This window comes from Gordionus sp. m RMFG-2023, chromosome 5 (genome assembly GCF_954871325.1).
Source record: "Gordionus sp. m RMFG-2023 chromosome 5, tfGorSpeb1-WG-v2, whole genome shotgun sequence".
NCBI classification, from domain to species: Eukaryota; Metazoa; Nematomorpha; class Gordioida; order Chordodea; family Parachordodidae; genus Gordionus; species Gordionus sp. m RMFG-2023.
Window position 1 is genome coordinate 1,415,116 of NC_088779.1, and position 24,795 is coordinate 1,439,910.

Genomic DNA, 24,795 nt, shown 5'->3' on the forward strand with positions numbered 1-24,795 from the left:
AATTAAATTACGAAATAAGACTGGAATGAAGAATGATCAGAAAAAACGTTAAAGAATTTTTATTTTTAGAAATAAATTTCTTATATACACATTTATTTAAGGTGAATCATATTGTTTTTTTTAAAGTTTTTTTGAATTTAAGATAAAATAATACTATTCTGATAAGATAAAAAATGTAATGATTGCATTTAATATTAAATAAACTCTAACGCTAACCCTAACCTTAACAATGTAACACCACTCCAAAACTCTATAAACTAATTTTATTACATACCAAAGATCACCTGATAAAATCTAAAAGAACAGCAGAATAATAATCTCTCAATCTTTTATGCGAAATCAATTGATAAAATGTCCATAAATGTCAATTATATATCGACAGATACAACAAATACAATAATCGGATAATCGGATAGTTTCAAACAAGTCCATAGAAATGTCAGGAGTAAGCGTCCTGTGGTCATCACGAAGTATGGGGGTGGGCATATATATGATTTAGATAAAGAGATTTCCCATTTCAAAAGTTTAATAAAACATAATTAATACAAAATAAGAAAAATAAAATGGTCACTTTACAAAATCGGACATGATTTACAAGTAACCCCCTCCCCCTCACAAAAAACGAGGCATAATTAAAATCGAAAAGGATAATTTAAAATATGAATAGAAATAAAAATGTTGAGAAAAATTATAACTATTAGATATCAATTCGTATTGTATTGGAAACAATGTTTCTCCTGGTTTAGTTTGGGGAAAGCATTCTGATCTCTGTTGTACATATTCCTTGCTACCATTTATTTAATTATTTATTTAAGATACGATAAAGTGACAATAATTTAAAATTCATTTTATATTATAAATTTCAATTTCCACCTTAAAAATATATTTATACATAAAGTTTATGTTATAATTTGGTTAAATTTTTAAAGCATGATAATTTAAAAATTATTTTTTAGAATAAAATTTAAAACCCCCTTAAAAAAATATATAAATAAAGTTTTATTTTATAATTTAATGGTTTTATTCCCATCTTTTCAGTTTTAATAAACCGGAATCATATGTATAAGTAATATTAAAATAAAAAAATTTCTGTAATTAAAAGGACTCCCATTTTTAAACCATGATAATTTAAATTTTTATATTTTTCGCTAAGGAAATAATTTTTCTAATAGTTACGCCAATGTACGAAAATATTATTTTGATCGTTGGCTATACGCTTAAAATTATTAAATAAAAAAAAATTGAATAATAATAATTTAAATGTTAGAAGATAAATGGTTAAAAAAATAAATACTTTATTACCCATCCTTTTATAGTTCTGTTAGTTCCTTTGTTGTTAAATCTATATTTTTTATTCATAACACCTCTACTATTGTAATCGCTATTTAAAAGTACGAAAGAAGAATTGATAAAACCTTTTAAAAAAATATGTAATTTTTTTTAAATATTCTTGAACATCACTTCCAATAAGTAAAACTGGGATTCATTCGTGATTTTATTCAATGTTAACGAAATGAGTTTTAAATTATACGAGATGAAATTATTTGGGAAACAGTTAACAAGCATAGAAGATAACAAATTTAAACGCGAAAATTCTTATACACAAATTTTTTGCAAACTATATATTTTACAAAAGTTACATTTTAAAGTGTTAAAAATTTCAATTAAAACTTTTTCATCGATTTTAACGTAACATTCTCTTATTTAGGCAATCTTGAACATGTTATATTGACTAAAAAAAGTTATATTATCTTTAATATAAATATGATATTTATCTTTGTATAATAATGGAAATTCAAAACTACCCAATTTAACTTCTTAAAAAATTAAAAACATTTTTAGGAAATTCCAGATGTTTATGTTAGAAATGGTAACAAAAATATTACTAAATCCATCATTCCTCTCAGAATAAATGTTCAGTGTTCCATTGCAATTTTTAAAGGTAATGTAATCCTTATTCATGGATCCAGCTTCATGATCTAAATGATAATTTTTTTTAAAAAAAAATTAAAAAGAGCGTTAAATTTTTTTTTGATTCCAATTAGTCTACCCATATTTCATTGAAACAATCTTTAAAAGAAAAGAATGATAAACATAGGATGGAAAATCCTATGAGGTTGGGAAATAGGGATTTCAGGATTTCTATCTCAATATTTGTCGAGGGATATATAATTTGGGAATTAGTAGAGATCAATTCGGAAATGTTTAGACGTAAAAAAGGACGAATTTAATAAAAACACTATCTATAAAGTGACAAAGTATAAGACATCGCGATCGTTGTCCTTGTATTAAGCAAGTGTATTCGCAATATATTTATTATTTCTCAAATAATGTTTCACTGTTTTCGCTAAAAATATTCACGATAAAAATTTGCCATAAAGCATTGGCTCTAAAGTATCGTTATAACCTGATAAGCCTTTTTAAGAAAATTTTCTGTACTTTTTAAAAATTCAATCTTTTTTTATATAATAATTTTAAATCGTAAAAATTATTTTTCCACCTTTTAGGTCTATTTTGAAAGACTGGACATTCCTAAAGACTCTATATCTTAGGAACGGTTTGCCCAGTTTATTATAACATGAAATGATGCTTTCCTTAAGGTGATCCGTCACATACGGCCAATTAAATATTTAGTTTGTTCAATTCTTAGCATCCACATTTCAATCGTATGATATTCAAAAGTAAATTCAATAAATATTTTTGTTATTACCAGAAATTAAGTATAAAACATGGCCATTTATCTTTCTTTCTTCAAGGCTACCATTGGAGAACGTTTTGATTTCGCAACCTTTATAAAAAAATTTTATTCATAGATATATCAAATACAAATAATTTAGAAACTACAGAACCATCAAATAGTTTAGAAAAACTGTTTAAATTTTTTTAGAAAAAAGTTACTATAATAATATAATATACGTTTAAAAAATAGGAAATAATGCTAATAAAAAAATATAATGATTAGAATCATAATTAAGAGAAATCATTTAAATTGTAAAAAGTAATAGAGTTGTGATCTAGAAGTAAGTTTGGAGAGAGTCCTATTCGGGTTAAAGTTTGATGGGTCAGACTTGTATTAGAGAAAACCTAGTAATAATTTAGCAGAAAAAATAAGTAATTTAAATTCTAATTATTGTTATATTTTAACCATATACAGTAAATCTTATACTCTTTAAAAAAATTTTTTTATCTTAATATTAATCAAACTGACAACATCATCATCATCATCCGTAACAGTAAATTCTAATTTTTAACTTCCAATTTTTACCCTTATTAACATTTCAGATGATTTATGACATATCTATGACATATTTATAAATTTTCTTATATTATTTATCTCTGGCTGCAAAATACATATTGAAACACTATATTCCTCGAGTATTAAAGTATAAACAAATTATTAAATTTTCTTATATTTTATATCTTTTATTCATTCTTCTTTTTTCTTTTCTTTGCTCCCCTAAAATTCATTTACCATCTTCACGCGGTGGTTAGCCATAAGCAATGTTGACAATCGGGATCTCTAGTGTTAATTAAGGATAATGTTTTTTTTAAGATGCATAAATCAGGATAGGCTGATTTCGGTTTCAGCCATCATCAAATTTATAAAATTCGGATTCCTAATCATTCTTGAGATTTTCAGCTAATTTTTAATGATTCGAACAACATCTAAGTAGTATAATCCTCATAAAGATTGTATTTTATTGAACAATTTAAGTTGACACAAAAAAAGTAGGAACAATGTATTACGACAATACAATTCTCGTTCCTAGTAACAAAAAATAAATAATTATCAAAAAAAGATAACATTTTTATCAATAAATATTTTTCTTTTTATATAAAAATTGATATATTTAATATACCTCGCAAAACATTGTAATTAATTAGGATTAACAAGCACCAAATAGAGTAAATCATATCGATTTCGTAAAAATATTTAAGAAATTTTCTTTCTTTTGAATATATTTTAGTATAATGTAAGTATTTATAGCCTAATATTTAAATATATAGTATAAGGAATTTTTAATTATTTAAAAAAGGAGAAATCATTTTTATGTTACTATTGATTTTATCAGTATAATAACCTCTTATTTTTTTTCTATTTTTAATCTGTTTATAAAAATTGTTTAATAATTTTAACTATTTCTACTTAGGTAAGCTCTATTTCATTGATAATCTGATTTATATATTTAAAAAATTATCGTTTATTTTTATGGTAGAAATAAAATTAAAACAGTATTGTAATAATTTATGTAATTACTCCAATGTTAATAATAGTTTGAAGTATAAATAACTATTATTTCTTACTTACTTAAATAAGGTGTTATTACACTATTGATAGAATTGAACCTTTTTATCAGTATAATAACCACAAAAAAATATTTTGAAAAATTTCTACTGGATAAGCTATATTTAATTGATAATTATGTACTCCTCTTTTAAAATTTAAGCCATATTATCGTTTATTTTTATGGTAGAAATAAAATTAAAACAGTATTAGTAATAATTTATGTAATTACTCTAAAGTTAATTATAGTTTAAAATATATAACTATTATTTTTATTTACTTAACTAAGATGTTGTTACTATTAATAGAATTGACTAGATAGAATTGAACCTTTTTATCTGTATAATAACCACAAAAAAATATTTTGAACTATTTCTACTAGGTATAGCTATTTATAATAGATTATTACGGAACTCCCTTTTTTTTAAATTTGAATAATATTATCGTTTATTTTATGGTAGAAATAAGTGATTTCTATATTATTATCGAAATAAAAATATTATTTTTTAATATTTTCTGTAATTACTCTAATGTTAATTTTAGTTTAAAGTATAAATAAATATTGTTTCTTACATACTTAAATAAGGTGTTATTACACTATTGATAGAATTCAACCTTTTTATCAGTATAATAACCTCTTTTTCTATTTTTAAATCAGTTTTAAAAAAAATATTTTGAACTATTTCTACTAGGGCAGGCTATATTTTAATTGATAATTATGTATTCCTCTTTTGTTAAATTTGAACAATATTATGGTTTATTTTATAGTAGGTATTATTGTAATATGATGGATGAACTTTTTTTTATTAAGTATACATATCTGAATATCCTACTCTTTTTAATTTAATCGTTTTTTTGTAAACAAATTTTTTTTATTTGAACATTTTCTACTAGATAGGTACACCGTTATTAGTGTTATTGAAAAAATATTTTTGACATGTAACTACTTGTAGACTATTTTTATTGTTACACTATAAAAATACAGTTATAAAGTTACATATTTTTAAAATAATTATTTATTGTTATTTATTTTTTTTGCAAATATACAGTTAAAAAAAAATGTAACAATAATTATATTATATTCTATCAGGATATAAGTTAACGTTAAAGAGAAGAACGGCCCTATTGACGTGACAGGAAAAGTGAGGTAATTAATTACTTTTAAAATAGAGTTCTTTTTCTATTAGAACCTTTTTTAATCAGTTTATTACAAGGCAAGGATATTAATTATCAATTATAAATGGGGCATTCAGTATAAAATTTTAACCAATATTATCGCTTAATTATTAAAAATTATTCGTGAAAAATAGTGCGGGAAGTAAAAAATGTAATTGTTTCTATTTTTGATTTTGAGGGGGAAAAAAATCCAAGAATTATAACCTTACGCATATCCTAATTTAACCAAGCCTAAATAAACTAAAATTAGTCAAAAAATAATTAAATAATTTTATTATTGCTATATTATCACTTGCGTTTATATATTTAAAAAAAAATATTGTTGTGTTATATTGTCAGTATTAGTATTTCATATTTAAATAATTTCTAATCCCTAAACTATTTATTATCTTTGAAATTTTATCAAAATATTTTAAGTAAATGTAGTCAGTATTCACTCAGTTTCTCATTTTAATAATTTCTCTACCCCTTTTTATATTTTAGATATAAAATTTAGAGAAAAACGAAATATAATTTGAATATAGTAAATATTATTTACTAACCCATTAAATTTATTGATGAACTTATTATTGGAAATAAAACTCAATTTTTTACATTTTTATTTTATTAACTTGTCTATAAATATGTTTGTTAACATTTGGTGATAAGGTCAAAAGTAAAAAATACTAAAACATACATAAAGATTAAACAAAAAATATTATCCACGATAAAACAAGAATCTACCTTTTCCCTTTATATACATAGATCGTTCAGTCAATGTGAATAATTGGAAGCATTAATTATAAAATCACTCTATAGTTTTTTTTGGAAATTGGTTTTCTCCCTTCTATAAAAATTATATATTCATTCTAAAATTATTAAATTACGAATTGTCAGTGTTATTATTGTGGAAGGGAGGGACACCTAAGTCGGTGTCCGCAAAGACCATCAACAACATATAGCGGGCGTAGAGTGAATGATGATTAAGCTGCGAACAATGGGAAGGAGCGGCAATGTCAAACGTGAGAGGGTTGCTTGAAGAAGTATTGGACCCAGTATTAGGAGAATCCTAAAAAAATCGATACTAATTTATCATATAAGCCAAACAGATAAACAAGAAACAAAATAGATACACAAGCAGAAAATTAATAACACAACAGTCATATTATTTAATAAAGAAAGAAAAACAAAGCGTTGTATATATTTAATTAATAAATATTACCGGATCGTGTTTTTGGTGTTGTTTGTTTATTTTTATAGTCAGTATATTCAGTATTTTACGTATAAATCATTTCCCTAACCCTAAACTACATTTAATCTTTAAAATTTTATAAAAATATTATAAGTATATTATATATTGATTTATTAAGCAGTCAGTAATAAGTCCTCAATAATTCACATTTTAAGTAGTAGTTTGTAATAATATCAAAAATATACTAGTATCAAAAATTTAACTCAAAACTGTTTTTCAAATAAGAAAAAAAATAGCTTTCCTAAAAACACGTAAAAAAGAGAAGAATAGTAATCTAATTTATTACATCCATTCTGAGATAAATAATATGTTAAATTTAAAAAAATATTTCTAAATAAATAGATGGCGTTAAATTAGCAATTTATTACTTACTAGTAGATAGCCCGTCAAAAATGACAAGGAATGAGAATTTTCTTCTTATATTTATACTAGATGTTATCTGTTATTTGAAAAATATCCAATTTTATTCTTTTTACCCCCTCCCCCTTCAGGCCAGGTTCAATCCATTAAAACTAAGACTAAATACGAGTAAGAATAAATTTAAAGCTTTTACTTGATAATATCAATATGTCAAATTTACTGATCATTTTATACATAATATTTAAGATTGAAAAAAATTGCCAAGTAAAGTACAAAGTCATAATAATTTTGAAAAATTCATCCAAGCTGAATGAAAGATCATAATTATTTTGGTAGTTGAGAACTGAAATAAAACATTTAAATAATCATAATGAATTTAAAAATACAATAAAAATCAGATTTTCATGGGCCTTGGTTTTTTGATCAGGTCGAGCCCAGGCCTGCAAAATAACTTGTTTTAGGCCAATGTCTGACCCTTAGTTAATAATAAAAAAATTATCAAACGTCCAAGCTCATAATTTCCCCCAAGCTTAACCCAATATAATTTATAAAAATATTTTCCAAGCCCAGTCCAACTCATAATAATTTTATAAAAATTTTTCTCAAGCCTGGCCAACCCATAGAAATTTTCAAAATTTTTTCCCAAACCTGGAGATAGGTAAATCTCTAGATCCGACAAAATGGTAAGCTTTTAAAAAAGTAGGATCCTTAAAAATTGTTATATTAATTTAGTTAAATTAAATATTAAAAATGTACTTTGTTTATTTTTCAGTTAGTTAGATAAAATATTCATAAGAGATAAAAGGACATATTGTGCAGCCTGACAAAATGGATTGCCTTAAAAATAGGTAGGATGATTAAAATAATATAAATTTAATTAAAAAGTTAAAAAATTGACTTGCCTGAATTATTAAGTCTTATCAGGAGATAAAAAGTGATACTTTTGAATTATTCACTTTTCATTTACATTTCCCAGAATTATTCTATGTTTGTTTATAGATATATTCTTAAATATTATTTTATATTTATTTGTGCGCAAAAGTCATGCGAATGAAACAAAATAAGATAAGGGTGATTTATTTTGTGAACATTTATAGAAATGGCCCCAAAAATAAATGATTAAAATTGGAGGAAAAGGAAGAATAAAACTATTTACATTCCTACGTTACGTTTAAATTTATCTGTTTTTAGATATAATATTTTAACCTAGCTAAGTATTTCCTTATTAAGTTTAGAATTTTCTATTTTAAGATAAGAGTGCACTCGTTATTCATTTCCTTCGTTCATTTCCTCTATGGAGATTATATTGGAAGATAAGGTTGAGCAAAAGCAACATTTATTATTTAAATTACTCAGTAGAATAAAAGTCTATGTATCCGTTATATTATAATGAATCTATTGTGTTAATTAAAACCATACAGCATCCTAAACTGTATCATTATTAGTCATCAATTTATTAATTTTAGTTACACAACAGTTTGGCTTAATTTTAATAATTCATAATCTAATTTATGAGATAGATGAGACATTCAGTCTAGTTTAACACAATTTAATAAACTTATTCAAATATTTAAAATTTTCAAACCAGGAAAATGTGATGAGAAATTCAGTTTAATTTAGCATTAATAGACTTATTCAAATATTTAAAATTTTCAAAACAGAGAAATGTGATTGAATAAGGCAATTTATATCAAGTAGTTGCTTGAAATTTTGTGATATTTAGTGATACTTAGTGAAAGTAAGTGTTAAAGAGTAACCCAGTTTACATTGGTCATAATGTTTTTGAACCACATAAGATCAACCTGCATTCAAATTTCCTATTTTTAATTAACACTTTCTTGATTAAATTTACACAACGCTTTAACCTAATTAAATATTCTTATTCTAAATTTATAAAGTAGATAAAACATTTATTATAATTAACTTAATTTAATATTCTTATTTAAATATTTAAACTTCAGAAAATAAACAGATATAAGTGAATAAGGCAATTATAAGGATTAGTTGTCTGAAGATTTACAATATAATTGTATGATCCATAGCCATCAGCCTGTTTCACATGAAAATCCTAGAGTGCCCTTATTTAGATAATTTTTTTAAATTACTGGCACTCCGATTACAGGAATTCAAGGAAAATGATTAACTTGTTGAACCATCGTCCAAGCAGTATTATTTATAAATATCTATCCATTTTTGCAAAATCAAATGTGATAAATCGTTAAAAGTATTAATCGCTAAAAATAATAAAAAATATAATCTATTTAAAAATAAATTAAGACTGTTGGTAGGATCATCCTTTTGTAAAAAATAAATAAATAAAATCAACAAATAAAAAATATAAAAATAAATACGTACCGATGACATGACTTAGCGATGACATGACGTAGCGATGACATGACGTCACGATGACGTAGTGAGGACATCGGAAAATTATAATATAGATATTTATTATCAAAAGTTTTAGTAAAATTTATTAAAATATTAACTGTAATATATTATATAATTGTCAAATACGTTTGTAAAGTGCTATTTAACCTAATATTTTATAACCAATTATATCTAATAAAGGATTATAAACTATATATGTTTACTTACTTTTTATAAATAAATCTCTTATACTTATTTGGATTTGGACCTTGAAAATAATTTTAAGAAGAGGCATGGTAACTAAATTTAAATATCAATAATATAGTTGATTAGTTGACTCGGCTAGTTACAATTAAATTTGTTAATTTTCAATTAATAATTATTTAATTAGGGTTATATATAATAATTTAAATAATAAAAGTCAATAAAGCTTAAACTGTTAATGCTAAATTAATATTTAGTGAGTGATATTAATTTACTATTTTTAGCACAGAATTTTACTGCAAGCTGACATAGTGAAAATATAAATTTTAAGTATTAATCTAATCTAATAAATAAATAGTTTTCATTTAAGAATAATTTAGATAGAATTATTAATTTTTTAGTTATAAAATTAAATCTATATATTACTCAAGATAATTATAAAAGAAATAAGTCAGTGGGCATTGGTTCAAGGGGATATTAATGAGCTATTAAAAAATATTTTTTTGCTTCAAGGGACTATTCAAAATTTTCAGGGGCTCGAACCCCTGCGCGTTCCCTAGCGACGCCACTGATCTAGCAATAACTTTTATAATTCACTAACTGATCATTTTACTCAAAAACAAAGAGGAATTATACTTATTTATAAATTTTAATTTTTTTAATGGTTTGACTAATAAATAAAAATTAATAAAATTTTCAATTGCTTCTCTAGTAGTAAACTTGACGCTTCGTCACTGGTTCCTATTTTATATAAAAGTTATAATATTATAAATTATAGTTGATAAATTTATTAAATGAATATATACAAAGATATTGATCAGAATTTACAACACGTGGCGTTGCCAGGATTTATTCAATAAAAAATTTAGAGAGGATAATCTCCAAACTTCTTTTTGCTTAAACTTTTTAAGAGTTCCTCTTATAAATAATATTATATATTATTTATTTTTCCGTGGTTATCTTTATATTATCTCCCTTAAAGTTGACTAAACAATTGGAAGTAATAATTCTAAAACATGCTATGTTTCTTTATTAGTGTCTAACTACTACCAGTGAGGTAATTTTAGATATTGTTATCTTAAAAAAAGAAGGTAATTTCGAATTATTTTAGCCGTAATTTTGAATATAATTTTAAAAAAATTTCGAGCTCCCTGAGTATGTAAAGGCAGTCACGCCCCTGTCAAGATAACTTGGATTTCAATATATTTAATAAATTTTTAATAACGTAGCGATGACATGGCGTTGATATGTCATCATAAATCGGAATATCATAATATAGATTATTATTTATTATCTTGCCAATTATTAATTTCAGTGTCAATTATCGCTTTACCAGTAAATTCTTAGTTTATACTAAACCGACTTTTTTAGTATGATTTGAAAAAAATGCAAACTTTGCATGGAATATTTCCCTTCAATTGGTAAATTTTATAGTATGATCTTATACTTATTGTTATTAAAAAGGCCTGTCAATAATTGCATTTCTTATATCAGCATATTTTTATCAAAAGTATCAACCACCCCCTAAGCCAAAAATTGTTGGTATAGACCTAGGGACCACTTATTCCTCGATAGGAACTTACCATTCTGTTACTGGTGATGTTACGGTATATGAGATTGAACAATCCTTTAAAAGCATTCCTAGTCAAATCTTTTTTAAGTAATTAACAATTTAATATAAAACTTAATTATTCAGTATGGTTATTTTTACCTAATTATTTTTTTAAGCAAATAAAGTGAATGCCATATTTTTTTTATATTATATTTTATAATTGGGATCTTAATTAACCATTTTGATGAAATATGTATTAATAATTAACAGAATACTTATCCGAGAAATTAATATTATATATAGCACCTTTTTAAATTCCTAATTTAATTTTTTAGTAAAAAAGGTGATATAATAGTTGGATATGAAGCTCAATTACAAGCTCAAATTGATCCCACTAATCTTTTGTATGATGCTAAGAGATTTATTGGCAAAAATTTTACTGAAACAGAATTAGCCCATCTCATTCAATTGTATCCATTTGATGTATTCAAATATATTTTAAAATAAATTAATTTAAAATGATTGAGAGTTTATGTATGTATTTAAAATCGAGAAAGTATTTCCTATATACCTTTAACATTAATTAATTTCCAACTATACCATATCAGCTTCAAAACCATAATGAAAGAACCTATTTCCAAATAAAAACTGCCGGTATGATAGGGACAGATTCTATCAATACCTTAGCTAGAACCCTTAATAAGTTATGCTCAGGTATCCACCATACTCAACTTTTCAAGAATGAATCATCCAAGATATTTTTAATCAGTCCAGAATGTGTTGGAGCCATAATAATATCGAAATTGATAAAAATTGCTGAAAAGATGGTTGGAAGAAAGATGGATAAAGGGGTTATAGCAGTGCCAGCTGATTTTAACGATGCACAAGAAAGTGGGACAATAGTAGCTGCAAGATTAGCAGGTACTTTCTTTTTTAAACAATATTTTTGGTTTATTGAAATTAAAAATAGACCTAACTACATCAAAATAATATATGTTTTTTTAAAATAAATAAAAACAAAATCTTAAAGAGTTAGAACAATTTAATTTTAATTACAAAGATAGTTCCTAATTATCTACTATATTTTTTTAAACAAAAAAAAACTATAAAACTGAAAGGTGTCCAAATATTACGAGTTATAAGTGAACCCACTGCAGCCGCTCTATCATATGGGCTCCACCTGAAGGAAGATTTAAACAATGTAGTAGTGATTGATATAGGAGGTGGGACTACCGATATTTCGCTCTTGACTCTGCATGGTGGCATGTTTTTTGTTAGAGCCTTAGCAGGTTATACATCTTATATTGTTTTTAGAGAGAATAATTCCTTAAAATGAGTCCCTCCTGACTTCACTTTTAGTTTCCCCAAAATAAAATGAAATAAAAATGGAAAATGGAAATATTTAAATTATATTTTAAGTTTAAAATGAATACATAAAAAAATAAAACGATGTATACAAGACTTCATCACGATGAAGCTGAGAAAATTAGAACAGTTAGGTTCTATTTACAACCATGGCCTTGAGTAATATCTTATTTTGGGCTTGTCAAATTATCATCCTCCTACCCCTCCCTGTCCTTATGATTTTTTAAACAAAATATTAAGACCTTTCTTTCCCAAAATGTATTGAGGAAGAAATTCAAGTTATTTATAATTTCAATGAATATGAAAGAAGGTCTAAATTCTGGAGGGAAAAAAATAAATAAAATCGATGCGATAAATAGTGTTCTTAATTAAATAGGACAGTGTTTTTTAAGAAAAATAGCTATGAGATGGAACCCTTTAGTAATAGTAGCAAGAAGCCATAGTAGAGCGAACATTTTTTATAAAAATTTTTTTTTTGAGGATTGTTTAGTGAATTGAAACATGTTGGCAAGATTTAGAAAAAATGAATTTTAATTAGAGAGGGATAGTAAGAATAAAAATTTAATTGTTGACCTATTAGAAAAAAAGTTTGATTAGTAAAAATTACTATTTGATCATTAAAAAATTAATCAGGTTTCATTATGACCACTAGGATTGCACCAATATTTTTGTTTAAATAACAGCCAAAATAATTATAGATATTCTTCAAATTAGAATAATATTAATTATATTATTTATTTAAAATTCACGTTCTAAATATTAAAAAAAGTGGAGATTGTGCCTATATCCTAGAAATTTTTTTTTAAAAATCAATATCGAAAATAATATTAATAAGATAATACAAAAACTAATTTGAAATATTCGTCCTCTATTCCACTCATGTTTATGCCTCGAGTCGACTTGAGTTCACGAGCCCACTTCATAACTCAAGTCAGTTTGGGTAGATTTTTTCGACCCAAAACTTGGCTCAGTTTTCGACTAAGTCGACTCGACTCATTCGATTAACAACACTAGATAATAGGGAAGCTAATAATTTACTTATATGTCAATTAAATTTTTTTTTTAAAAAAAAATTCTTGTTAAATTGGGGAAATATCTGGATTTTTCTTGTAGTATATTGAAGATATTTTATCCATTATTTTAACACTATTTTTTTTCTTAAAATAATCTATTTAAAATACATAGTGGTTCACTTCCTTATCATTTCTATTATTATTTTAAGTATCGCTTAAAATAATATTTTCTAGGAGAATAAACAAGATTCCCCAATTTTTTAGCGGTTTTTATTTTGGACATTTAGAGCGTCTACCCCTTTAATGATGTTACAATTTATATGCAAAATAAATCTAAAAAACGCAAAAAAAGTAATTGATTTTTTTAAAACCATTCATTTTTGGTTAAATGTTCCAACTGTAGGTTAGATTGATTTGGTGCACATTGATTGAGTGAGTAAATCCATAATTAAAAAATAAGTATTTTAAAATTTCTTGTTGAAAAATTAGGGATGATGGTATAATTTGAAAAAAGAGTCCCATTTTTCTGTTTACGCTCTACTTTACAAGGGGCTGGTTGCGAGATAATATAAATTAGGACTGCACCGATTTTTTTGCCGGGATACTTAAAGCCAATCGACAGATATTTTTAAATACATAACCATCTTGGGAAGTTAGTAACACTATAGAATATGTTACGGAGTGGTTGGTAGAGGCAAATAGAATCAACCCATGTGGATTGTCTAAACACCAATTTTGAACAAATTTTAAATAGTCCAATTCTAAATGCTTCCATAAAATAATTTTGTTTTCTATTTTTCAATATCGGTAAAAATATCGGCACAGTCCTAATATAAATGATTAAGTAATAATGCAGCCTTTCTCTATAAATATGTAATTATATCTAATTTATGTTGATATTTTGATTAAGTAAATCAATACAAAAATAAATGATTTTGTTTTTGATTCGCAATAATTCATATTATATCTTTCTTACACAAAAAAATTACAATGAAATTAAAGGTAACAACAGATTAGGCGGTCAAGATTTTAACGAGCGTCTATTGGAGTATGTTATACACGAATCCCTTAAATCGAAATACGGCTCGGGTGCCAAGATATCTCGGAGGGAGGATTTGGAGAGACTTAAGACGGGTATAGAAAGAGCTAAGATCGCCCTATGTAGCTTTAACTCCATTTACAACTCCTCAGTTCAAACCTACGAGTTAGCCCTGGAATTGCACTTGTCGTACGCTAAAGAAAACGACAATATGGATGACACTTATATGGGCGGCGGTGAAATTGGCACACGGGATGTGAATAACGATCAAGGTTTTTAAAAAAAAATATATAAAATAAAATACACTTTTTTTTCGTTTTGATTGATATAATAGGACAGTTTACTTTTTAGATATACCGAATATGTTTCAGCCAGAAATCTGAAGTCTAATGAATACCTGTTCATGAAAAAAATAGGATTATCTGTTTAAGTGAAACCTTTTAAAATTGATTTTGAACCTTTTTGCATATTCCACTTGATTTTTTAAAAAAAATCTTATAGACTATTTCATAAAAAGAATATCGAACTTATATAGAATTATGCAATTAAAATATTTTCAATATTCTCTTCTTTCTGCAAAATTCTAAAAAAAATAATTTCGATGGCGTTTCTATAGCTTAACTTGGGTAGGTGGCAACGTCAAATAGCAATATAGAGAGTAATAATATTAGGCTTGGCGGTATCAAAGAATAAGGAGGGAAGATAAATGTTATCAGGTAAGTATCGGATTACGATATTGATCTTACCAATAGAGTCATTTTAACATTTACAAATATATCACTATTTAAGAACATTACATTTGTGTTTATTAAAACTTGGAAGGTGGAATGTTTAAGACATTGTGGGCATCTTAAGGTTCAAGATTATAATAAATAGTTTTTAAAAGTTGTATATTACTGGTACAATAGGGGAATTGCTATTATTCAAAATTTTGACCTTCCATTATTGGGAACAAATCAATAAATAACACAATGAAGAAAATAATTTGTTTGTAATAGTGCTTTATGAAGATAGGTAGATTTACAATTTTTCGGTAATTAAGTAGAAAAATTTCAAATGTCATTTAAAATTTGAAGATTATAACTATAAATTAGAAGAGTTAGCTAATTTTATAACATGAAAGACTGCATTTTGATAGGAAAAGTCAAAGAATGGTGGTAAACAATGATATATAACTATAGATTAGCATTGCAAGCGCCAATAATGCCTTACAAATGGTCTCGCACAAATTGTTAAAATCACCGTTTGGCGTTAACAACCATTTTAAAAAAAAACGCAAACAGATTTGCTTTTTCAATACCTTTTTTTTTATTCTTCATTTTGTAATATTTTATAAAATGTAATATAAATAATTTACTTGTAATCCTAAAATAGGAATATTGAGAAATTAAAGAAATAATAACGCAGACGATAATTAGAAATTAAAGAAATAAGAACGCAGACGATTAGAAATTAAAGAAATAAGAACGCAGACGATAATCTTATTTTCAAAGACAAATCTTTTTTTTTTAAAAGAACATATTTAAAATTTTGAATCGAACGGATATTTATAAAAAAAAGAGGACCTCGATTTAAACGAGGGACGCGTTACGTTTTTTTATTTAAAATTACGGCAAAACGTAAACGCTCAATTTGTGCGCATTATTAAATCGTCCTCACATTGAAAGCGATAGCGCCATTTTTAATAGCTTGTACGTTGATCAAATGCCTATTATATAATTTTAAAAATTGATTTGTTTCAACATTTTCCCTATTTCTCAAAAGTTAAGATGAGGAATTCTTTTAGTTAGCGATATATAAAATTCTCATATAATTTACTGCCTATCAACAAATTGATAATATATTTATATTGCTGTGCTAAGAAAATAATCAATTTGTAACATCAATACATTTTAATAATTAGTTAAATAAGGAAAAGGATCAACTGAATCCTAACCTCAACTGATGACTTTATTAAGTTCTTCAATTTAACTTTATTAGTGATCTCAAGACTCCCGATTTACATATTTAAAAGGCCACATTGCTAACCCAATAATACTACTTCATATCATTAATTTAATATGACACAGAATATCCAAAGAAACATATATAGATTCTCCACAATGCCACTTATCATACAAAAATCACCAAAATTACACCCCATACAAAATATACCATACTTATATCTATAACGTCATCAAATATACCACCTAATAATGTCCAAAGCCTATATAAATAATTGCCAATAACCTTATCACTAATTCCTTTGTCTTAATCAAGATATTAATAAATGAAAATACTTCTTTCAATCATATAGACTTTTAAGTTAATTTATCTAACTTGTTTATTATTAATATTATCATTTTTTGATTATATATATTCATACTTCTTGATTAGATCATCACCTATAAAATTTTTTTGATATATTTACATTAGCATAGGGGTAATATATAAAGATCATAATTTTTATATGCTTAATATATGACCTATTCCTTATACAACATAATTTTTAAAAATAATAAACATTATTTTACATGACTTATTGATTATTAAAATTTGTTTGCTTTTGTAAAATTTTGCCGCATACCATTTCTCAACTCTTGGTTTCTTAAGTTCAGCAAAAATGAAAAATTTGATATTTAAATAACTTTAAAAAAATAGTATTGAATCTGATAATTGTAACCTTTACAAGAATTTGAAAATGGCGGTGCCAAATCTCGTATTCCAATAATATGATCACAAAGATCAATATAAATATTTGTTCCTTTTATTTTGGAAAAAAACATATTTCCATTTTTTTAAAAAATATTTTTATGCTTGATTTCATTATGATAAGGCCTATTTTCACATTTTCAGATGCACTAAAAACTTGAACAGTTAGTTTTACCTTTAAAAATATTTAATAATATATTAATTATCAAATTTTCATTTTTTGTTTGTGGAACGCAATATGTGCTTTGCTGCCCAATTTATTAGCATCAAGATCTTGCAATTTATGTAAATTTTGTATAAACTTTCAATCTATTAACTATAAATACAAAAAAAATAATTAAGTCAAATTTAATATAATATAGCTACTAGCTACCTCTCCATTTGATTCATTTACTAGAAATTTTTTTTTCAGCTAGTAGATTTCTTAATAATTTTTAGCATATGACATACATCTAGTGACATTATATTTTAATTAGAAACAGCACTCCTGCTAATTTTATGGAATTATATCATCAAGATCCATGCTCAAACCACACAGTTTTCACATTTTTTATTTACAGATAAACCATCACACAATATGGTCTAACAGATAACTCCAGTTTCATTTAGGTCGAGCAATACATCACTCACCAAATTTTTCTACGATATTTGAAATCAGTTTAGAAATAGAAATATTGCTTTTGTTGATGTATGTCATATGCTAAAATTATTAAGAAATCCACTAGCTGAAGAAGAATTTTTAATGAATCAAATGGAGTGGTAGCTTAGCTATATAAAATTTGATTAATGATTTATTTTGTATTTATAGTTAATAAATTGTAAGTTTATACAAAATTTACATAAATTGTGGGAGCTTGAAGGATTACGTACTTCTAATAAATTGCGCAAATCATATATTGCATTTCCATAAACAAAAAATGAAAGTATGTTAATAAATATATTATTATTAATAAATATTTTTAAAGGTAAAAATAGCTGCTCAAGTTTTTAGTGCATCTGTTGTCAAAAGTCTTCTTTTTGCTTAACACCAGGCAATACCTGAATTTTCAAAATTGTGACGGTACATTGATGATAGATCAGTAAAATAAAAATTATGAAATAAATTAATAAACAAGCTGATAAAATGTTTGATTATCTTAATACAAGAAACTGTCTTGGGAATGGATATAAAGCACCATTATAGATAAATACGATTCTGGAATATGAATCTCATTTTGATGAGTGTATTAGATTTAAAATCTTTAAAGTTAACAAATGGACTATATTTATAAATCTATAAAAAAAAATTATGTGTAGAAATTCTTTCCATGTAAGTATGCTGGAAATTGGGAAGGAATTAGTAATTGGTAAAACTCTCAAAATAAAGTATTATATTTTAACATATAACAAAAGTTATTCATTAATTAAACTTATAATATAAATAACATTTTTTAAGATTCTTTTTAACTTACAAAGCCTTGCATGTGGAATTTTGGTATAAGTAGCAAGCAAGAGTGGATTTAATGATAAATCTATCAAGTAAAACAAGTTTGATTTGCTATTCGCACTTTATTAATGGCAAAATTGGATTCAACAATTACATGAAATGGGAGAACCTTAGATAATATATACATATAATATGTTACAATTTTCAATATAATCATGATGCTGTAATATTATCATAGATAATGTATAAACCTATATTTAGGGATATATAGTATGATATGACAACTTATAAATAGAAAAAAAGGTATGATTTGATGTTTGCATTACAGCTATGGTCAGTGATTTGTATAATGATAATAATATCAATATGCTAATAAACATTTAAAATAAATGGGAGGTTAGTGATACCCTACATAGTATATCAAATTTATGCAGAATATTATAAAAGTTCATTTAGAAAACCTGTCATAATGAAATCAAAGCAGAAAAATATTATTTAAAAAAAAGATGAAAATATTTGGTCTTTTTCCAAAATAATAGGAACAAATATTTATATTGATCTTTGTGATCATATTATGGGAACATGAGATTTGGCACCGCCATTTTCAAATTCTTGTAAAATTAATTGTTCACTAAAATTAATTGTTCACAGGTATCCACCAATTATCAGATGCAATACTATTTTTTTTTAAGATATTTAAAAACCAAATTTTTCATTTTTGCTGACTTTAAGTAACCAAGCATTGAGAACTGTTATGTGACAAAATTTTACAAAAGCAATACAAATTTAATAATCAATAAATCACGTAAAATATTATGTTTATATTCTAATATAAACTAAAAATTATATTGTATATGGAATTGGCCATATATTAGGCATATTATAAAAATTATGATCTTGTATATTATCCCTGATGCTAATGCAAATATATTGAATATTTTTTTATAAGTGATGATCTAATGAAGAAGAAGGATGAAAATATATAATCAAAAAAAAATATTAATCAAGTTAGATAAATTAAAAGTTTATATGATTGAAATAAGTATTTTCATTATTATTATCTTGATTGAGACAAAGAAATCTGGGTTATAAGATTTCTTGGCAATTTATATATATAAGCTTTGGACATTATTAGGTGGTATATTTTACGGTGTTATAGATATAAGTATGAAATATTTTGTATGGAGTGTAATTTTGGTATTTTTGTATGAGAGGTGGAATTGTGGAATTAATGATATGATGTACTGTTGGAGCTGTGTGGGCTTAAATATGCAAATCTCGAGTCTTTTATTTCATGAGATCACTGATAAAGTTTAATTGAAAAAAAACTTGATAAAGTCATAGGTTGAGGTTTAGGATTCATTTGATCATTTTTCCTTAGTTTCATCATATAACTTAATTAATATAATGTATTGTTATGTTTACAAATTGAAATATATACATTATGGGATTAGATTTTTTTTCCTGTAAGATGTAGGTTTATCTTCAAAGTTAGATAAAATGATCTAGTATGATTTGATAAGTGATTGTACTGATTTTGTACCGGCATATAAATTTTATTAAATCATATATTTATTTCTTAGACCCAATCAATTTAAAAAATTATACGAGATTACATTAATGGAGTAATGTGGAAAGTGATGATCGATTTATAATGAAATGGAAACTGCTGTACATATTTTTTATTTCATCCTATATTATTGATGTGGTGATTATATGGATTCAAAAATAAATAAGATTACTAAATTTATATCTCCTTTTATAATACTCATTACTAAATATCTCGCTTTTACAAAATTGGGAAAGGGTTAAGGTTCCACTCATTTTGGCTAAATTCCTACTGAGTACAAGGTTTGTTAGTATCCTTAAGAAAAAAACGGCTTAATTTTTATGAAGGGTTGGCCTTCATAAAAATTTACTTTCGCTAACTTTGGGCAGTTCTAAGAACCAACGTGCTACACAAGATAAGGTATATAATAATGATCGAGGCATTTGATCAACTACAAAATGGCGCTACAGCTGACTTCAATGTGAGGACTCTTTAACGAATGAATCGCCCAATCTAGAGTTAGATATAATAGCACTGGTTAAACATTTTAACAATAACTGTTTTTGATTTAAAAAAAAATAATATTCTATTTCTATTTAAAATTTTTAAGAATATCTTCTAAAATATCGCCATTAAAATCTCCATAAAAAAAAATGCTTGGACCCTGAGCTCTAAATCTAAAAAAGGGTTCGTTCATGAGTTCAGTAAAATATCGAGAGTAAGGGTGGCTATGCTGCAAAATATTTAACTGTTTTTAGTTCAGGTTTGGGCTGGATCCCTGATAATAACTTAAACTCTTATTATTTTTATATTCAAGACTTATGAAAAAAAAATATATTAGCTCTTCGTGACACCGAGTTTAATCTGACCGACTTTGGATAGGTCGGATTTGGACAGACATTCTATCTCGGTCAGGTCACTATATCTGTATGAAAGTACTCGAACCTAGAACAAAATTTGAATTTATATCTGTTCTTTCTACTAGCTCTTATAAATATAGTCTTTCGAGGAAAACGCTCAATTTTTTTTTCAAATTTTTCTTCTAATTCTATAAGAAACTTCTTCGGTACACTGAGTCTAAATAAGATATTACCCACTTGCCGACAGTCTACCATTCTATTAAATCAAAATTAGCAAAATTATTCCTCCTCTTTTTCATACCCCCCCCCCCCCCCCCCCCACCTATCCCCCCTCACTAATTTGAATGCCGATCTTACGTCATTACCCTAATACCATTGTAGAAGTGCCTGACGCTTAGAATTTTTTTTCTACCTTTATTGAAAAATTTATATACTTTTTCTCACTAATATTCATCTTTTAAATCAAAACATTACTTAAGTCGAATATATATTAGTATACATATTTATTTTTAGAAACATAGGCTGATGTCTATATTATTTTATATATAATTTTTAAAAAAAAATCGATCAAAAGACCTAATCACGGAAAGGGTCAATTTTACGACTCTTCTAACCACTAAAATATTCGACGAAGTAAACGCCGTTACCGTCGCCAAGGTGATCGAAACCCTGAGGGAGTGCTTGCACATTGGCGGAATTCGGTTTGATTCTTCTGACAAGGAAGGTTTTTTAGATCCTTCACGCAATTCAATTTTTTTTTAGAATATTAGACTCCCCAAAATAGCTTCTGGACATTAGAATTAATTAACCAGGGAAACCTATGCAAAATATTTTAACGAAATGGAGCTTTTACATTAATTTCATTTAAGAAATTTTTTATAAATAATTTTTAAGTATAAAAATTTAAAAAAAAAATAGTTTCTTTTTATTTCTAATAATTTTTAGTTATAACTTGGATAAAAAATTAAAAATTAAAATCATTGGTTTCCACTTTTGCCAAAAAAAAAATTAAGGGTCCTGGTTTGGGAACTGGAAGAATTTTTTTTAGTGTTGAGGTGGAAAACCCGGACCGGGCCATGCAGATCTCCAATAGCTTGTACTTCGAGGATATAAAAATGTGCTTGAGATACATGATGGATTTTAATAATTAATAAATATAATTTAAACCCTATATAAATCAGATGTCTAAAATTTAGGGGGGTATTTTAGTGTTGTTAAACCCCTCTAACTCAATATTTTATCCAAGAAAAACCAACATAAACCTGAAGATTTCGCTCATAGATGGCACAAAGTGTTTAGATATCTATTAAAGAAATCTCAAGGCATTGGTATTATTTTCTGGCTAGAATTTTGAGTTAGCCTTTTTTAAAAATCGGCTCGATTCTAGCCATTTAAGAACACTAGTCTTTTTCTTCTTATGATTGACGTCAGTCATCTGATCCAGTTTTATTGACTTAATTACAAAATTATATAAAAACTATAGGGGGGCGGTGATTTTAATATAAACCATTCTATCCTTCCTACTCCATATAATATGCTCGTTGTAACATATATTTAATATAAACCCTTCCTAATCGAGACTGATCTTTATGGTGAAAAACATCTTTATTCTAAGAAAGAATATAACTATTTTATAATACTCACGCAGACACCATCCAGGAAGTCGTTTTGGTGGGCGGATCCGTCAAAGTACCTCTGGTATATCGCGCCATAGTTGATTTTTTTTCGGGCACAACAAGTTCCTCCAGCGAAAGCATCGAAGATGAAACTCATCATGATCATACTGGAACACCTAATTCTAGACCCACAAAACCTGATCGAATCGTAACTAATGTTCAACTTTCTCTAGAGCCCGAGCTAGCTGTAGCGAAAGGTGTGGCTATCATGGGAGGGATCGTCGGCGGGGCGTGGCCCCTAACTGTTAGCGCCATAGAGCCTTACCCTAGAAGGAGGAAAATTGTTAGACGCGTCGATTTATAAATCGCGTGAAAAAGGGATTTATAAAACGATGATCCATATTTTTAAAAAAAAATAATCACGTGTTAAATAAATTGGGGAATCATTTCTTTATTAACAATATTAATTAGATTTTTTTTAAAACCACTTTTATCTATTTCAAACTTCAAAAATCTATTCCATTTATTTTATTAATAATTATTATCTTATCTACAAGGTATTTTTTTTTAATCACTTTGATATTATTATTAGAGACCTGCAGAAGTACCATTTACATGGCCCGGTCCGGATTTTTTAAAATCATTTTTCGGCCCGGTCCGGGTTTTATATTTTCAAACCCTGCCCGGGTAGATTTAAAAAAAGAATAAAATACGACCCTTGTACTCTTGCATGTCCGTTGTAGTTATGGATTCATCAGCAACCGAGTTAGAATAGTCCAAAATTAATAGATTGTCATTTGTTATGTATATATTTATTTTAATTTAGCCAATTTTAAAATATTTATTAATTTTATTGTATATTATAAAATTATACCTAAATTATCTAATCTAACCTCTATGTAATTACTTATAGACAAACGAATATTTATGATATTTTTTTTTGTTGATAAATACGATTTAACCAGATCCAAAAATACCTATGATTAAATCAATTTTTTGTTTTTAAATATTCGATTCGAATCACGAATATCTTCGATTACAATCACTGCGTGCTTGGAAAGAGGTGCTAAATTGTAATTAATTTTTATGAATGACATAGTTTATATGGATATATTAGTGTATTCTTTTGTTTATTTTTCTTGTTTTGTATGGAAAATATTAAAAAAAATAAATATTTTGAACATATCGCTATGCAATTTCAGCGATAATCGTATCTTAGATGGATGTTGTAATAATATTTATGTTAATCTTTTTTTATTTACGCCAATTTGTTTTGTGTTCTTTTGTTGTTTTTTTTGTGTTACAGATTTATTTTAATCATTATTTTGTTTTAAAATATGGACAATTTAAATAGATAGTAATCCCACTGCATTTAAACTTCTTTTTTCAGTTAGATAAAAATATGCTCGAAATTTCAAAAATTAATTAGATCTTCAAGTTTTTATTATTTTCCAAAAAAAATCTCAAAAAATAAATTAAGAGATTTAAAGTGATAAAAATGTGACAATTTTCTTTTCTAAAAACTCACTTTCATTAACTGATATTACAAAAAGGCCAATCTATGTTTGAAAATGGTAAATATATAATCTGAAAACGCTTATATTTTTAAAAACATTATATTTGTTTTATACAAAAATGGGTAATAAATATATTATGTGGCAATAGGTAACATTAATCACAATCGTTATTTAGAAAAGTTTAGCGCATTTCTTTGACGAAAAGAAAAAGTATAAAATTTTAAACATACCAGATTTGGAGGTTAAAAATAATATACAAAATTTCAAAATAAATCCCAAAATAACTGAACATAAAAAAATTTCTAATTAAAAATATATATCATTATTCCGAAGTAAATATTAGACCTAAGATATTTATATTTTTTTGACTTAATATCAGAGAAATAATATATGCTATTCTTACATAGTTTCGAATTAATAATTAAGATACGTATAATGTATTTTTCCTCTAAATACATAGAGGAGAATATTATCTTAATATAGTCATGTAGGAATGATTTACTCTTTGTCCTATTAATTAATTTTTTGCTGAAAACAAAATATA

The 24,795-nt window shown here is 25.6% G+C and overlaps 1 protein-coding gene across 2 annotated transcripts; it reads left to right on the plus strand.

Moving 5' to 3' along the window:
• The first annotated feature begins 10,915 nt into the window (after positions 1–10,915).
• On the plus strand, positions 10,916–23,876 carry LOC135929458 (heat shock 70 kDa protein 13-like). 2 transcript variants are annotated; one of them, XM_065466058.1, is made up of 8 exons: positions 10,916–11,044; positions 11,088–11,283; positions 11,511–11,658; positions 11,784–12,096; positions 12,294–12,464; positions 14,556–14,864; positions 21,693–21,842; positions 22,767–23,876. In XM_065466058.1, the coding sequence occupies exons 1-8, from the start codon at positions 11,023–11,025 to the stop codon at positions 23,096–23,098; spliced, it is 1,641 nt and encodes a 546-aa protein (XP_065322130.1). In that variant the 5' UTR covers positions 10,916–11,022; the 3' UTR covers positions 23,099–23,876. The 2 variants fall into 2 exon arrangements, with proteins under 2 accessions (XP_065322130.1, XP_065322131.1); XM_065466059.1 differs by having other exon boundaries at positions 10,978–11,044; positions 11,118–11,283.
• Positions 23,877–24,795: the final 919 nt, after the last annotated feature.

Excerpts from the sequence above, each read along its gene's own strand:
- LOC135929458 (XM_065466058.1), top strand. The coding sequence starts at position 11,023 with ATGGAATATTTCCCTTCAATTG. Across the intron at positions 11,045-11,087 it reads GGAATATTTCCCTTCAATTG|GCCTGTCAATAATTGCATTT; the intron begins GTAAATTTTATA and ends GTTATTAAAAAG. Across the intron at positions 11,284-11,510 it reads CCTAGTCAAATCTTTTTTAA|TAAAAAAGGTGATATAATAG; the intron begins GTAATTAACAAT and ends TTAATTTTTTAG.